We start from the raw sequence: 17168 nt of genomic DNA, 5'->3' as shown, positions 1-17168 counted from the left end.
GTCGGCAAATGGTGGCCCGAGGGTCATATACGGTGCCTATAGAAAGTCTACACCCCCTTTCAAAATTTTCACCTTTTGTTGCCTTATAGCCTGGAATTAAAAATGCATTAAAACAGTTTTTTTTTTTTCATTTATCTACACATCCTAGCGAAAAAAATATTCTAAAGATTTGTAGAAAATGAATGAAAAATAAAAACTGAAATAGCTTGGTTGGATAAGTGTCCACCCCCCTTGTAAGAGCAATCCTAAATTAGCTCAGGTGTAACCAGTCGCCTTCAAAATCACACACCAAGTTAAATGGCCTCCACCTGTGTTAAATTGCAGTGATTCACATGATTTCAGGATAAATTCAGCAGTTCTTGTAGGTTCCCTCTGCTGGGTAGTGCATTTCAAAGCAAAGACTCAACCATGAGCACTAAGGCACTTTCAAAAGAACTCTGGGACAAAGTTGTTGAAAGGCACAGATCAGGGGATGGGTATAAACAAATATCAAAGGCCTTGAATATCCCTTCGAGCATGGGATGTAAGATGTATGGCACCACCAAGACCCTGCCTAGATCAGGCCGTCCCTCCAAACTGGATGACTGAGCAAGAAAGAGACTGATCAGAGAGGCTACCAAGAGGCCAATTTTTTTACCCAATGAGATCACCTACTCCTGTTTTCCTATTTTATTTTAACTATTAAACAAATCCCCAATAATTGCCTCATCCAAAGCAAATGTAATTTTACCAGATGTTACTGTAACATAAGTATACACCATTTTAAGTAATACATCAGTCTAAATATTCATCATATAGAGTTTCAGTTGTGTGTACTGTTTTTATTGTTGAGTCCAGGCCATGCATTGCCAACAGGATATCATCCTTTGGTTTATTCATTTTGGAAGCTTGCCAAAGGGTGCCAACTCTTGTTGATTAGAAACAGGTGGAAAATCCCTATTGTTTAGTGCATTTAGAAGCAAGGACCCCACCTATAATTTGTACTGACACCTGACCGACACGTTAATTAAATTCTTGGTGAGGGATACGTACTGTCTGATGCTGGCATAAAAGCTTGAATCATGGTAAATGTATATAGTAAATGATATGGCTGAGAATTTGAAACGCTTTACAGCAATATATATTCTAGGAAAGGGGTTCTCTTAAAAGTGTTTTTTTTTTGTTTGTTTTTTTTAATTGTGGTTTTAGTCAGAATGATATGTTCCCCTTTTTGCCTTTTTACAGGTTGTATGATATTTGTGGTGATTCTAAATGGTTATTTTGCTGATGTAGCTGATGCCTTTGTTAAATATGGTGAAACTGAATGTGATCATGAAAGCTGGAGATCTGTTCCTGAATTTAGGTCAAATACCTTAACACATGTCAAAAAATTAATTAAACTCAATATTTGAGTAAATATTATAATTAGAACGAACCAGAATGATGAGAAACATCACAAAAATGTAAGAGGACGGTAAAAAGATCCCTAGGTTTAATAAACCGTTTTGCTTATATATCAAATCTATATAATCAATGGGGTTTGTATTGGGTTTATCTTTATTTGTTACAAAGGGACAGTCCACTTCAGTTAACCCCTCTCTTGGTGAAGAGGTAGGAAAGGCTGTTTGTTTAAGCAGGCCTATTGTGTTTTCTTTTGTTTGATACAATAAGGTACTTTCCCTTACCCCCGCCCCCTCTCACCCTCATTTGTTTACTTTGTTCTCGCCAGTAATTGATACTGATGCTGAAGTTTCATTACAGATTACTCCTATAAACAAGGAACCCTACCATACCTGAATTTTACAAATTTATATTGGATTGACTTTCACCATGTGGTGGCTTTCTTTTTCAATTTTTTAAAGCAGTGGTTTAGTATTATGAAGATCAATAAAAGGGGGAATGCCATCTGCATTGTCATGACATTAGTATATTGTTACACCCCTAACATCAGCTGCTTAAAATGTCATCTGGTGATATTATTTGTGTTTATATGGTATATGTACAAACACTCATGTACTTTGCATTATTTTTATAAGTTGCTTTTTTCTTCTTCTTAAGAGCCTTGCTAATCCCTCAGCTTCGTTCCTTAGAGTTGAGGCAGACACCTTTATACCAGTCCAACAAACAGTAAGTACAAGCTCATGCTGATGATACATTTAAAGCTTTTCTATTTGAAACTGAGTTCTTGTTACTTTCGCAATTGAAATTGATTTAAGAGCCTGGTTTTAAGAATTTAGCAGTTCAAATCTATTTTGTTTTTATTGTGTTTTTCTATCTTAATTTGTGGCAAAAGGCCAGACATGTACTAGGATTTGCTACCAAAATGAGGACAGGTGTAAGAGGATTGTGAGATGAGTTGGGAAGTAAACTACAGTATTCCTGTTCTTAAACCATGTGTTTCTCGTTTTATTTAATCATACTGCCAAAAGTAGCCATAAGACAAAGTTTAAAATATGTTAAAACTTTTGTTTTTGCTGTTGTCACATGCTCTTTAAAATCTAGATTTTTTGTAAACCGATTTTTTGTTTCCCTGCTTTGATTACAGGAGGTATTTAAACAAATGTTAACAACCCATAACAAAAACAGAAAACCAAGAAAGGCTTTTTAATAACAGTGTGCATACATTGAGAACTTCTTTTAGCCTGTGTTATCCAGAAAAAGGATTACATTAAGTAATCATATTCAACTTGGAAAATGTTCATCAATTGGCATTCTCAGAGGAAGGACTAAGATTTTAATAGGATGGTTAAACAGTTGTCTCACACATTGTAAGGTAGGGAAAATGGCACATTGGCAGGGCAGCATGAGAAAGCATGCACAGCTTACTCCTCAAACAAAGTTTTGCAATGTATCTGCTTTTGCTATAGTTTTACATTCAGATTTTTTACAAATTGTAAACATCATGCTGAAAAATAGAAACAAAATATTACTGCTTTCCAAAAGATGTCAGCACTGTGTGCCAGTAAAGGGTTAACGCCACTAATAAACTGAAAACAACACATTTGGCACAGAAGGTAGTGTCAGAATTCTAAGAACGTGTGTGTGCTGAGAGCTTTTTAATCTTACTTTCACAAGTAATCACTCATAGAACACATAGCAGCTGTTTGAATGCTAATCTTGGCATAGTGGAAGGTTGTTAACCATTTCTGCAATCCCGCAGTCCTTTATCTCACTGATCCTGCTGTGCTCCCACCACCCTGAATCCCATTCGCACAACCCTAGACAGCCTCAGCTATTACCAGAAGAGCAGCTTTGGTTTCAGCTGCTTTACTGCATGAGGAAGTGAATGTTGGGGGTTTCTCTCTGCGGCACTGTTCTGATAAAGCTGTTGTGCTCTTATCTCTCCTCTAGGTTGTGGCACTCTATGACTACACAGCGAATCGATCTGATGAGCTAACCATACATCGCGGTGAAATTATCCAAGTGTTGTACAAAGATAATGATAACTGGTGGTTTGGTCGGCTGGCAAATGGACAACAAGGCTATTTCCCAGCTAATTATGTGGCTGATGAAAGTAAGTAATTCAAAAGTTTCTTATTAGCAAATGCAACCTCTGCAGACAGGGTGGTTTTGTGTCATTTGTAAAAACATATTTGCATGGTTTGTTTTAGGAGGGTTTGAAGAGGAGCTGTCTCCAAATCCTGCTCCGTCTGACCAACAAGAGGCTGAAGAGAGATCCCCAACCCCAACTAAGGTAACGAAAGGATTCAAAGAAATTCTTCAGATTAAAGTGTCCTGACTCCTGACCCTTTTGGAATTGAAGACCTGGGATTTTTACCCATGTACAATTCAGCCCCCAGATGCTGTAAGTTACTAAAACTGGGTGGGTGGTGAACAGAAGGGTATTAAGTGTTAGCAGATGCCACTATGTTGACATAGTAGACACTAATTGTGTTTTGGGGAACATTTCTAGGGCTACAACAGGTTCCTTATTTAGTTATTTACTTTTTTCTATGCCCATTTTGAGCAACAAGTACGAACAAAATTCTGTAACGATTATGGCAGATGTTTCTAGTAATTTTGCTATTGCTTGTATTCAGGGGAAAAAAATGTAAAAAAAAAAAAAAAACAAACAAACAAAAAAAAAAAAAAACAAACAAAATAAAAAACGTTGAATTCAGCAATTGGTTCCAATAGTAGTAACAATTGTCAATCTCAAGTCTAGATGTAATGAGCCAATCCAAGGGAGAAGGAGGTGGAACCATCAGCACAGTAAAACATTATGCTCCGTTATTGTTTCAGAGCAGAGATGCAATCATCCAATTCTACTTTGAAAAAGGGATTTCCCAGTTACATACTTTCTAAAAACACACATTTATTTAAAAATATTTTATTTTGGTTCATATTAGGTTTATTTGGGGATTTTGTTTCAGATGACAGCCAAAATCATGTTGTGTTTTTTTTTTTTTTTTTTTTTTTTTTTTTTTTTTTTTTTTGCATTCTGTTGAAAAGAAAAGCAATAATGTCAATATAGGCTTTTAATCTGAAAAAAAAAATAAGATACATATTTTTTATAGTTGCCTATGATGTCAAGGTTTGCTGTCTTTTTTTTTTTTTTTTAATGTGTCTATTTGCTGAGGTCCATCTTTGAGAGTCACAGGCCCTCACTTCAACAGCTGGATGAGCTGCGCCTGGTTAATAAGAACCTGCACCATCTGTCAAAATGAATGGGCAAGCTGTAAGTAGAACCCTGGCTGTGCTGGTAGCTGCATGCAGACAACTGTGGTGTCTCGGGAGATTTGCTGCAAAAACCGGGCTATTTGCATGATAGACCCCCTCCAGTTGGAGAAAGGGTTCTTCCTAGTGCCAAAGCGGTATGGTGGCCTCATACAGATCCTCGACCTAAGACAGGTCAACCTGTATCTGAACCAAAGGAAGTTCAAAATGTTGATGATACAACAGCTGTTGCAGTCAATCGGGCCAGGTGACTGGTTCAGCATGGTGGACCTCAAAGACTCCTTTCCACATCCCATTAAAACCAGCGTATAGGAAGTACCTGTGGTTCCACTTTCAAAGAACAGTGTACGAGTTCCAGGTCTTGCATTTTGGCCTCTCTGTAGCTCCCTGTGCCTTTTCAGTGCATGGAAGCTTATCATGGCCCCATTGAGACTCAAGGCTTCAGAGTACTCAATAAGTTGGACGTCTAACTCATTTGTGCCCAGTCTCAGTCTCCAGCACAGGAAAATGCCCACACGGAACTTGTCCCCGGCTACCTTCAACGGTTGGGCCTTACTGTGAGTCATGTGAAGAGCTAGCTCACGCCTTCTCAGACAGCCTCCTATCTAAGACTGTGGTTGGACTTCAGGTCCATGCTGTTCACTATGTCACATGGCAGAATGCAAAGAATAGTCGTGAAGTTACCGAAACTTCTGGGCTTGATGACAGCACCTTCTTAGGCCCTACCTTTGGGTTTCCTGCAAATACACCTTCTGCAGCCTGGTTCAACAGCAGGGTTTTTCAGCCCATGTTGAACCGTGACCACCTATTGACAGTGTCTCATCACTGTGTAAAGGCAGCCTCTTGGTGGAAACAGCTGGCCCATCTACTCCTCGGCACAGTGCTGGGCAGTGTCACCATAAAGGAGGTTGTCACCACGGACGCATCCAACCTGGGCTGGGCACTGTGTAGATGGCAGTGGGGTGCAGGGGTTGTGGAATCCTCCTTGGCAGGGTCTCCACATAAATGTTTTGTAGCTGCAGGCAGTTTACCTAGCCTTGCAGCATTTTTTTGCAGAAGGTTCAAGGGAGGCATGTGCTTGTCCGTACAGACAGCAGGACTGTGGTGGCTTACATCAACCACCAAGGTGACCTCAGTTAGACCAGTCTCCATTGCGTGGCGTGCAAGCTTTTGCCCTGGGCACACAAGAACCTCCTCTCACTGCGGGCAGTACATTTGCCCAGGGTGATAAACTGCGACCTGCTCAGTTAGGCGCAGTGGACCTTATGGCATCCTGACCCATTGAGGTTGCAGCTCTGGGTCTAGTCCCTGAAAGGCTGCGTTTGAACAGTCTCAATCTGTCCAATAAGGTTATTGACACCCTAAAAAATGACAGAGCAGTGTCCAGATATGGTGTCTACCTCGTGGGTTCAACCCCATAACTTGTCCCATGGCAGTAATACTGAAATATTTGCAGGACCTACATAACTCCTTTGCAGAAGATCCATTATAATTTCAGCCAAATTTGTGCAATGACATAATTGCACACAACATTGTGACGAGTTGTTTTTATTTTTTTCAAATTGTCTGAAGTCTGACAAAGGTTTTCATGCTAATCAGCCAAACAGCAGTTAGTCCGGTCTGTAGTTCAAGAATGATTTTTAATTTTTTTTTTTTTTCTATCAAGCGATTTGGCGATCACAATGCGCTCAACAAGTACGAAGAATTATCTGGTAGCATACTAAATTGCCCAAAATGGTTATAAACCAACAAAACATTTACTGTAGTGAAATATCATGACAAACCAATCAAAATGTATTTCACTAAAGTCCCTAACCAATAGAGTTGAGTTTTTGGATGCAGTGCAGCATTTCAGTATTTTGGTTGCAGTGTTTACTCGAGATTACCATAGACCACGGCAACAAAGTGCAGTGCTTTACCAGAGAACTTTCTAAATCATTTTGCAAGACCCATAACGCTTAGTGATCCAAAGTAAATATAATATTGTTTTTTATAGATTATGTTTGTGGAATGAGTGCCAGAAGGAGAGGAACATCTCCTGGATTACTTGACTAACTCCAAACTTCACAAGCATCACAAGCATCATTACTTCTTCACACCGATAGTGAAGTTTCTGTTTCTGAAGTAGATGAGCCTGGGAACATTCCAGTTTTGCTTGTTTAGTTTTCAGTAGATGTTAGTTATGTGAAATAAGCCCTGATTATAAATAATACTAATGTGTATATAGATAGCAACTTGTACAATTGTTTAGTATAGACTAGTGTGTTACTAGTCTGTATAATACATTAGTTAACGTTGCTGTTGTGTTACCCATTTATTTTTTACATTATTGGTTCCTTTTTACATTTTGTCCTTTTAAATTTGGTCCAGTGTAGTATATTACTTGTATAGCTATAATTGGTTATTATAATGTAGTATTTATTTATATTGAAAAAGTGTTGTTGTTTAAACATTTGAAGGACAGAGTGAACTTTTTAAGCATTGTTCTGAAAAAAAAAAAAGTTTTGAAATCTAAATTAGTGGGGTTTTTTTAGTTTTTTTTTTTGCTGTTGCTCAGGCATTATTCATATTTTAAGTAAAGCTACCTGTAAAACGAAAGTGTGCTACAGGTATGTATTGCTTACAAAATGAACGGAGTACTCATGTGTCCTTCCAGACATGTCTGGTTTAGCAAGGGACTACTGATTATGAAAACCTTTTTGACATAAGAATATTTTTCACGTCCACATGGTTCTCTTAATGTCGGCATTAAAAAAAAGTAATTTGAGAAAAGACTAATATATTTTACTATTTTGTGTATTGTCCAGTTCAGTAAGATTTTGGTGTCTGACCAAATTTCCTACCAGAGTTTCAGTTTATCGCACTGTCCATGTAGTTTAGGATTACCAGATTTCCACAGGAAAAAATTGGGATTTTTTTTCTTCTTTAATTTACTGACACTGTAGCAAGTCTGAAGCCAAAAGTAAGAGTATATACAATAACACAATAATAGTTTAAAAATTAAACATTGAGTGAATTTATTGCAGATGATAACTTATTTTCTAAAACATGTTAAATGTATAAAAAGCCAAATTAAAAAAAAAAAAGACCAGCTTTTACCGTTTAAAAATATGGTATACATATAAATCAAAATGATTAAACAAATAATCCCTAAGATTGTTTGTTTATTTTTGAATGGTGCTAACACAAAACCTAATGCATTACTCTACTATTAACTTGCTGTGCACGCTGATACAGTTTTGTACTAAAGAAAAGAAAATACAATAGCAAAACACGGACGGTTAACAATTTTATTCTTTCTGACCAGGACCAAAAATTAAGGCTGAAAACTGTGACTATTTCAGTTTTCTCAAGATGCCTGGTAACCTTAATGCAATTCGCCCAAGACGTTGTTTGTTTACTTCTGAGTCAGGTTACCTTGTATAGTTTGTTTTCTATGTGCATAAGGACTGAGTCCAGCTGTTGTTCACATTGAAATTTAGCAAGCAAATCAGACTCTGTGCGTTTGCCAAACGGACTGAGACCACCTCTTTAGGTGGACTCGGTACGGTTCACTTCCCAAGCGGATTTTGTTGTTCTCTCATCATACCAAACGTAACTAACCATACAGAGTGCAGATCAAACCCACTAAACGGACCCAGTGTGAACACAGCCTAAGAAAGCTGCATGATAGCTGTAGTTGTGCAAGGCCAAATTGGAACGCGGACAGAAACATTTAAATGTGCCCTCCCGTATTGTAATATTAATTAGGTTATTTCTATTTGGAAGTAGAATTCCTCTGACTAAAAGAAAACTACATGGAAACCCACACTAGCCAAAAGCTACTACCAAAATAGTGTGAGAAAAAGGTGAGACTTATTTTTTTTTTTCCATGGAAACCTAGCCAATGGCTTTAAACCACGCAAAGCCACGCATTCAGGTAAATGCTTTGCATAAATGATTGAAAGAAATAAAGAACTGTGACAGAGAAAGAATGAATCTTGGTTATAAATCTCCCTCCCGACCTGTGAGGGTGCTGTGTAAAAGGAACAGAGTGCCCTGGACTGGATGGCCTGACAATTCATTCCCTGGGTTAGGTGGAAGTTGGCCATCTAGAAAGGGGGCGGAGCTACGGTACACAAAGTCATCACCCCAGAAGGGAAGTGATGTGGCAACCTTGGATTGGAGGAGAAAGAGTTGCACTCATTAACCAAGGGGGTGTGACTGATGTTATGTAAGGTAGCATAGCAAGGTGTCTGGATCATGAACTTTGGTGTCTGTGTTTCATCACCACTACACCTGCACACTGCAAACCACTTTGCCCAAGAACATATTCAGCAAAGCACCTGAAAGCACTCATTGAAATTACAGTAATAATAATAACTAGAACTGCCAGGCAGTTTTATGGCTTCCAAGCTCAGTACCAGTTGGAAATTTTGGCAAGCTGTAGCATTGCAGCACAAATGTCAGCAAAAGATCAGTATTATGGAGCAGTTTAAATTAAAAATACTGTATCAGTTCATTCTCACGATGCTTTATAACTTTAAACACCATAGTAACCACGACCCTATCTACATACTGTAAGGAGTTATAAGCTAATTTTACATTTAACCTTAAGGAGAAGCCAAAGGTCACAATCAAGGTACTTTTTTAATAGAGCATGTATGGGTTCCTATCTTTGTTGTATAGTTACCCTAACCCTATGTACACTGTAAGGAGTTATAAACTAGTTTTACATTTGACCTTAGAGAGGATAGAGCTCAGATGATTTCCTATATGTGTTCTATAGTAACCATAAACCTAGCTGCACCTTGTAAGGAGTTATAAGCTAGTTTTACATTTGACCAAAGATTTTGAAAGGTTTTTAAAAAAATGTGTCAGACAGCCATCTTGCTTTAGTCACAAACACAGTTTTTGAAAAAGTGATGCTTGGCAACTTTGAAGTTAATTAACTAAACTGTGTTCAACTGAAGTGGTTTTAAATTTAAGAACAAAACATAGGTCTGGCATCCATCTTCTTTTACAAAAGAACACCAGTTTGCCATATTTGAATTCCATTGTCCCCAAGGTGATGCGTACCAAATTAAGAGTTGGTTAAATGGTTTGCAAACAGAAGCAGTTTGATGTTTCGGCACATTTTGGCAAATTTGGTGGCAGCCATTTTGATATTAAAATTTATTGCAGCAACTTCTGCTTTGCAAACTTTTGAAGCCGGTTTGGTTGTTGATGACACTTGTGAAGTTTCAGATCAATCTGTTCACCGGTTCCCAAGAAGATTTTGAAAGGTTTTTCCAAACAATGCGTCTTGGTTGACGTAGGAACAAACATTTTTTGTATCTAAACGGTAATCAACGGTAACCATCACAGGATGATACCTGCCATGTTGATTGGTTACACCGCGAGCGAATAGGAGCAGTTTAAAGTTTTGGGAGGAAAAATGACAACAATAAAAATATAAAAATAAACTAGAACTGCCAGGCAGTTTTACGGCTCCCAAGCCCCAGTATCAGTACCCATCTAAGTGTGTTTAGTTCTCAATGTGCCAAGTTTAAAATCAGCAACTTCAACAGTTCCACAGAAGATGATTTTGAAAGTTTTTTTTTCAAAAATGCGTCAGGCTGCCATCTTATTTAACTCACAAATGCCATTTTTGAAAATGTAAATTGTACCGACACAGGCACAATGGTTTTCAAGTTTGGAGTTAATCAAGTGAACCGTTTTTAAACTGAAGCTTTTTTAAATATAAGAAGAAAATGTAGGAGTGACAGCCATATTGTTTCACGAAACGTAACCATTTTGACATTTTTATTCCGCTGTCACCAGAACCGGTGCCTACCAAGTTTGAGTCTGTTGGTCAGATAGTTTTGAAATAAAAGCAGTTTGCTCTTTAGGGTGTGTTTCGGTGAAATTTATGGCAGTCATTTTACTATTGAATGGTATCACAGCAACTTCTGCTTTGCAAGCAGGTTTAGATGGTGATAATGTATGCCAAGTATCAGATCAATAACTTCTACGGTTCCAAAGAAGAAGATTTTGTGAGGTTTCAAAAAGAAATGTGTCATCTGGCCATTTCGGTTTAACACCAGTTTCTAAAGTCAGTTGTATTGCCACAGTATCAAGGATGATGCTTGTGAAGTTTGGAGTTAGTCAAGTAAACAGTTTGTTAACTGAGACAGTTTTAAATTTCAAACGTAAACGTATACCTGCTGGCCATCTTGTTTTATAAAACATAACCATTTTGACATATTTATATTCCATTGTTACTGGGACAATAACTACCAAGTTTGGAGTTTATTGGTCAAACAGTGTTCAAATAGCAGCAGTTTGCTGTTGAGGGCGCATTTCGCTAAAGTTTGTGGCAGCCATAAATTAAAATTTATTGTAGAAACATCTGCTTCGCCAACTTTATGCGGGTTTGGATTCTGATGATATAGGCCAAGTGACAGATCAATCACTTCACCAGTTCCCAAGAAGAAGGTTTCGAAAGGTTTTATCGAAAAATGCATCACAGCACCAATTGCAGGGACGCAGCAGCACAAATTTTTCAGCATCTGACAGCCAATGTATCCAGCTTGCCACCTGCCAAGAACCCGATCAGTCACACAGCTTCGAAGCAGCAGCAGAAGCAGCAGTTTAAAGTTTTCAGTAGGAAAAAAAAAAAAAAAACCTTTTAACAATAACAATAGGCTTCCTAAGCCAGCTTGGAAGACTAACAATAAAAATCTTTACAATAACAATAGGCTTCCCAGCTGTTCTGGCTTGGAAGCCTAATAATAATTGTATACTATTGACAATTATAGATCATAAATGGTCTAATCATTTGCATAGATTTTGTATTACAAAATAATTATAGATTATAAATGGTCTAATCATTTGCATAGATTTTGTATTGTGCAATAAAGCAAAACCTGAATTGCAGTGTAGTAGACTAAAGTGAAATAGAAGTGATATTTTGTGTTTTACACTGGGAGTAGAGATTGTTCTATAAATGGTGATTTTATGCATTTACTGCCCTGTAACAGTTGTAGCGCTGTTACTCTATTTGATTTTGGTGATTTAAAAGTGGCCTAACTAACCCCATATTTATCTTATTATGGGTAAATTATTTTGAAAACATTTCTTTTGTGTTTTGGTTGAGAAAGTCACACCACTCCTGCTGTGTATTCTAGTGACATGTTAAACCTTACATTCAGCCTTGATCTGCATGTGATCTTCCTATATTTGTGTATTTATAGTAAAACTTCCCTTGACAAGACAGGAACCCCTATTTCTCAACTCTTTTAGCTTGGTATTGTTTTTTTGGGAAGACATGTGTTAAACGCCAACATCTGCTGAAGATGATTATGCTCAGATGGTTACCAGTATGTATATTCAGTCATGTTATTACAATTATTAGCATCAAATTGCTGTCTTTTTGTAAGCTGGGTTTTTGCAATAATTCCGTTTAACTTGGTGAGAGTAGAAAGTGTACAGAAAGTATTACTTACTAGCCTTTACTGGTTTCCTTTGCAACTGATATTGTGGATGAATGAGGGGTATGTCAGTATTACAAGTATAAGAAGTAATAGTCATTGAGGTTCCTTAGTGAATTGATGGATATATGTAAAAGTTGTCCACATTAGATTTTAAGATTGGTGCTTTCTACATTAGGCATATATCGACTGTAAACTAAAGCCCTGTCTGGAGAGAATAAGAAAAAGTAAGTGTCAAAGTAAAAAAAAAAAAAAAAAGACATTGATATTGTCTTGGATACATACTGTATCTGTGTTATTATTGTTTAGGTATTATTATTAATTATTCATTTCAGTTTTCTTTTTTTTCATTTGTCTAGCTTACTTTATTGCAGTGACAAACAATGTGATCATGTTCATTGGATTGTGGCATTTCAAGCCTTTTATTTACAACATAATGAGAACATTTTTTAAAAGTGTTATCACACAAGCTTTTTCCTAACCATGTGGTATAATCAGTCTTTGCACCTCTGTCATTCCTTTGCTTCATAATACTTAACCATAAACCCATAACACTGGTTCATCTTGTCTACTAATTTCAAAATACCCCATATACCACCCACGTGAAAACATCTATCAGCGCAGCAGATTGGTTTTAAACACAGTTCGGAGTCACAGGTCATTTTGTTTGGTGAATGCAAATACTGTTGTAAATGCTAAGTTACTCATCTAAAGTTTTGCTTCTTATTAAGGATTGAAAAGACAGATTTTTGATTATATGAATATGTTACTAGTGTGTGCTGTTCTGCTATTTCCAGATTATAAATAGTTTTTCTTACAATACTTTGATTTCAGAATTTGTAAATGAAACCACCTTGATCAACTGTGTTTGATGCTCAGCAATGAGTTAACACTTATTTTAAGACAAGGGGACGTGTAAGAAGTTTCTGCAAAGGCGTTGCACATGCTTTACCAAAGCTTCTTACACCATGAGACCTGAATTGTGTTGAAAAGTTTCTGCTGTACAGAGGCTAATGTTTAGCAGATCATCATCTGTGTTGCCAATAATATCAAAGTTAAATACCAATGCTGACCCTATAAATGTCTTTATAGTCGGTACACTGCTGTATTATTTTTCTCTTAATACATTTTCATTGCAGGTTGTGTCCACTATAAATTAAGCATTTCGCTGCCATAATTTCAATCTCTAGACATTCTTTCACATATGCATTTTACTTCATGTTTACAAACCATTTAATATGGTTTGCCCCTTTGATTAGATTTTATTCATAAGAACCCCATTTCTATTTTTTCTTTTTTATAAACTATTCCAGACGATGTGTCACTTGTTTTAGTCACAGTGATTTGTGTTAATTTGTGTTAATACAATGTAGTATATGTGCATCAGATTCAGAACATCACTGCCTTGGCTGTAAGTGCTGTCAAGAAAGACAAAGGACTGCTTAACTAAGTAGATTTTCTCAACTTCTGTCTTCTTGAGTCTAAAAATTAATCATATGTATGGAATTGGATAGCAGTACAGTATATCTTTTAAAGTAACGACTATCAGATTTAGGCTAAAGAAACAGGTTTCATTCAAAGGAATGTTGGCCTTTTGTTGTTACATTATTACTTAATTACTTATTTCACTGCTGTTTTGCGTTTTTAAAAAAAAATATATATATATGTTTTTAACAGATGGGTTTTTTTTGGGTTTTTTTTTTTTTTTTTTTTAAATATAACCACACTAGAACAGACACTTCATAGCCAACAGATACTTTTTTTTTTTAAAGGGTGGATGAGCTCTTTATACAGGAAGCCAGTGGGTTTTTGCATACCTGAACACAGAGAAAGTGCTGTTCCCTTTGTCTTCCTTTTCACTAAATATTATACTGCCTTTGCTGTTCTGCAGATGTCAGCCGTCATCAGCAAGTCAGGGAAATTCAAAATCATCTCGGAGAATGACACAGATACAGAGTCCCCTGTAATCCTGTAAGTAACTTTTAGAGTTTGTAGTCTATGACGTGGTATGTTCATTTTCATTGAGGAGAAATATACTTTTATAACCTTTTTATACCCATCAGGGATATAAAATATTATGGGCTATTCACCAGAGATAAGAATTCTTATCTCAGAATATGCAGGTGTTTTGTTATCTATTTCTAATAAAATGTATATCTACGTATTTGTAGTTGTCCCATTAAGTATTTCTTCTCCTGCATGAATATGTATTTACTTAAAGGAGGGTTTGCAGGATTGAAAATGTGGCACTTTTTACTATTTACATGCTGCCACACCTGTAGAACACATGAGTTGCTGGTCAGCCTCCACCTGCAGAAACAACTGCTGGTAGTTTCCCCCCATCTCTTTTGTATAAAACAACAAAAATTCAAAAGCCAGGAACCCCACAGTTCATACAGATGTAAGCCACATCAGACCTTACTCTTAACTGCCCCATATAATGTTTTTTTTTTTTTTTCCTGTTTTTGAATTTAGCTAGTTTCCTACACACACATAAACACACAAAATATAGCAGTTGCTAAATTTGAAAAATATGATTGTGATTTTAAAGTCACATTTCAGGACACATTGAAGTTTTTAAATTGACACATTGCTTATCTCTCATGATGTATGGCAAATGTCTCACTTATCAGCAGGGACATCGTGTATCCCTTTAAATCCAGCAAACGCTAATGGGTGTAGTTTTATAGGATTGGTTACTGATTTGTTTTATTTGCTGTTAATATAGTCGGTTGTCTATGTTAAAAAGTAAACAAAACAAGTGGCATTGGTTTTATTTTTGCGTATATTTTGTTTTAATTATATAGCTGTTTCTAGTAAAGTATACAGTACTCTAATCATATTTACTGTCTTCCCTCTGCCGTCATTAAATCTACATGTTTTATGTCAAACACTGTAATAAAAGTGATGTTAAAAAGATTTGAAGTACATCATATTTCTTTTGTAGCAGCCAGAAAAAGAAGAAGAAAAAAAAGGCAGTGGGAAGTGAATCTGAAGCTCCTGTCCTAGCTCCTGAACCGTTACAGCCTACAGATGTAGTGGCACAGTCTTCCACAGAAGTTGTGAAAAAGAAGAGACTTAAGGCACCTCTCAAACACTCTGATGCAAGTGGGGAAACCAATGTTGCCTTCGAACCTGATTTTTAGCAAAAAAAGAAATAGCCATTACCCTCCAGTTTAAATAACTTTTGGTTTTGCAATTAGTAATATTTCGTTTGTATAGCAGTATCAGCGACATACGCTACACACACCTGCGGTATTTGAGCGGGAATAATTTCATTGTTTCTGTACCACCTCAAACATGGTAAAGTGTGCTAATGGGTACCTGTAGGAACTGACTGAATCTACTTGAGAAACTCCTTAGAAAAACACTAGTTTATTCCTTTTGGATACATGTGGAATTTATTGTAATTTGACTTAATCACTTTTTTATGTGGCTATTGAGATATGTAAATTGTTGCTTTCTGTTTTCTGTAGAGTGTTTATTTTGCTGGATATGTGTTTAATTCAGTGTATGTTGTATATTTTTTACAATGTCTTTTATTTAAGATTTATTGAAGGACATCTGGATGATCATTTTGTACACTTGAGTGTTTTATAAGTATTCATCAAGAAATTACCCTGGCCTAATACATTATGTTGTATTAGATGCCAGTTAACTACATGCCACATGCTTCTTTTTGGCATCTTGCACATAGAGAGTGCAGCTTGTATAAGAAAGTGCAAAGAAAAAAAATCTGACTTGTGGCATCATTTAATTATAGGAATAAATAATTAGAGAGAGAATAGGTATTGTGGCCTTTGTTAATATCTTATGAAATAACTTGCTTAACTGGAACTAGTACATAAGTGAGAACCCAGGTTCATCATGCTCATCTGAACATCTAAGAGCTTGCTCCAGTTTGGCAAGTAAGCCGAGACACCCAGGAGAGGGGCCTTTCTGTATTGAGCACTATAGCAAAAGTAGAGCAGGCTCTTTAAACAATTCTGTTCATTTGTACAGCACATACTGTACAAACACGAACAACCTCTTATCCAGGTAACAAAACATGAGAAAAATGCATGTATTTTATTGTTACATCCTATATGATTACAAATAATAGTTGTGTAATATAAGGCCTGTGTTGATCCTTTAAAATGTATTTTTCAAAAATGGTATAATGGAAGTTTCTAACAAAAAAAAAAATGACTTAAAATTACATTTAAAAAATTGTTAGTGCACTGATAAGTGTGTTGGTGTATTTGTATGTGCGTATTACAGTATTAAACCTAAAGGGAGATGTTGAAGTGTTCTTTAATCTATTGAAGTATATATAAAATATATTTGTAAGAAATAGGAAATCGGAAAAAGGCTAATCTATCAATGAAAGACAGTAAGAAACTTTAACCTAACAAGCTTGTGTTAAAGAAAATATATGATCACAGTTGATTAAAAGGTATAAAATCATCATTTTGTAATTCTTCATGAGTTTCACATTCCTTGGTTTACTTGCATTTCATGTTAAAAGAAAATCTAATGCCCAGCAATGTTTTTCATGGCTATAACAGTCATTGTTGTCATTTATGTACCATACAGAGATAACACTGGACAGTTTTAACACATTTTTTGTAATTATATTTTGCATAAATAATGATAAGTGTGTGATATATTTACAGGTGTACCTGGGGGCTACATGAGTGTATAAACATAAATCCTATCACGTGACTAAAGATCTTTTTTTTTTATTGAAAATCTATCCAATGTTCCAGGACTTAGTGAAGACTTTGGACATGCTTCCAAAAACTTATAAATAAATACTTTTATCCTTTTTGTAGACAACTGAAATTGATTTTTTTTATTTTTTTTTAAATGAACAAGTGAAGTTTAACCCCACAGAAAAATAACAAAACTTTCAGTTTTTGCTCAAAAATGTTTGTTTGCGAGGACGTTCAACTCCTGCACTACCTTTTAATGCTTGTTATTAGTCAAAGAACAAACACAAATGGAGCGATGGTGATTTTTGAACAACCTGTTGGGGCATACATCACTTGTTTCCCCTTTTTGAACAGTCACTGAACATTG

At 36.2% G+C, this 17168-nt stretch overlaps 1 protein-coding gene across 2 annotated transcripts in view; it reads left to right on the top strand.

The window, feature by feature from the left end:
- Window positions 1–16551, top strand: part of ahi1 (Abelson helper integration site 1) — a 100017-nt gene extending 83466 nt beyond the window's left edge. For both annotated transcript variants that reach the window (XM_041250412.1, XM_041250413.1), the window contains 5 exons: window positions 2038–2106; window positions 3331–3493; window positions 3591–3673; window positions 13999–14078; window positions 15055–16551. In XM_041250412.1, coding sequence (XP_041106346.1) covers window positions 2038–2106; window positions 3331–3493; window positions 3591–3673; window positions 13999–14078; window positions 15055–15253 — 594 coding nt within the window. In that variant the 3' untranslated portion in view covers window positions 15254–16551. The remainder of the gene's footprint in view (window positions 1–2037; window positions 2107–3330; window positions 3494–3590; window positions 3674–13998; window positions 14079–15054) is intronic.
- Window positions 16552–17168: the final 617 nt, after the last annotated feature.

This window comes from Polyodon spathula, chromosome 5, assembly GCF_017654505.1.
Source record: "Polyodon spathula isolate WHYD16114869_AA chromosome 5, ASM1765450v1, whole genome shotgun sequence".
Taxonomy (NCBI): Eukaryota; Metazoa; Chordata; class Actinopteri; order Acipenseriformes; family Polyodontidae; genus Polyodon; species Polyodon spathula.
Note: the sequence above shows the minus strand (reverse complement) of the source record. Positions and strands in the feature narration are given on the sequence as shown.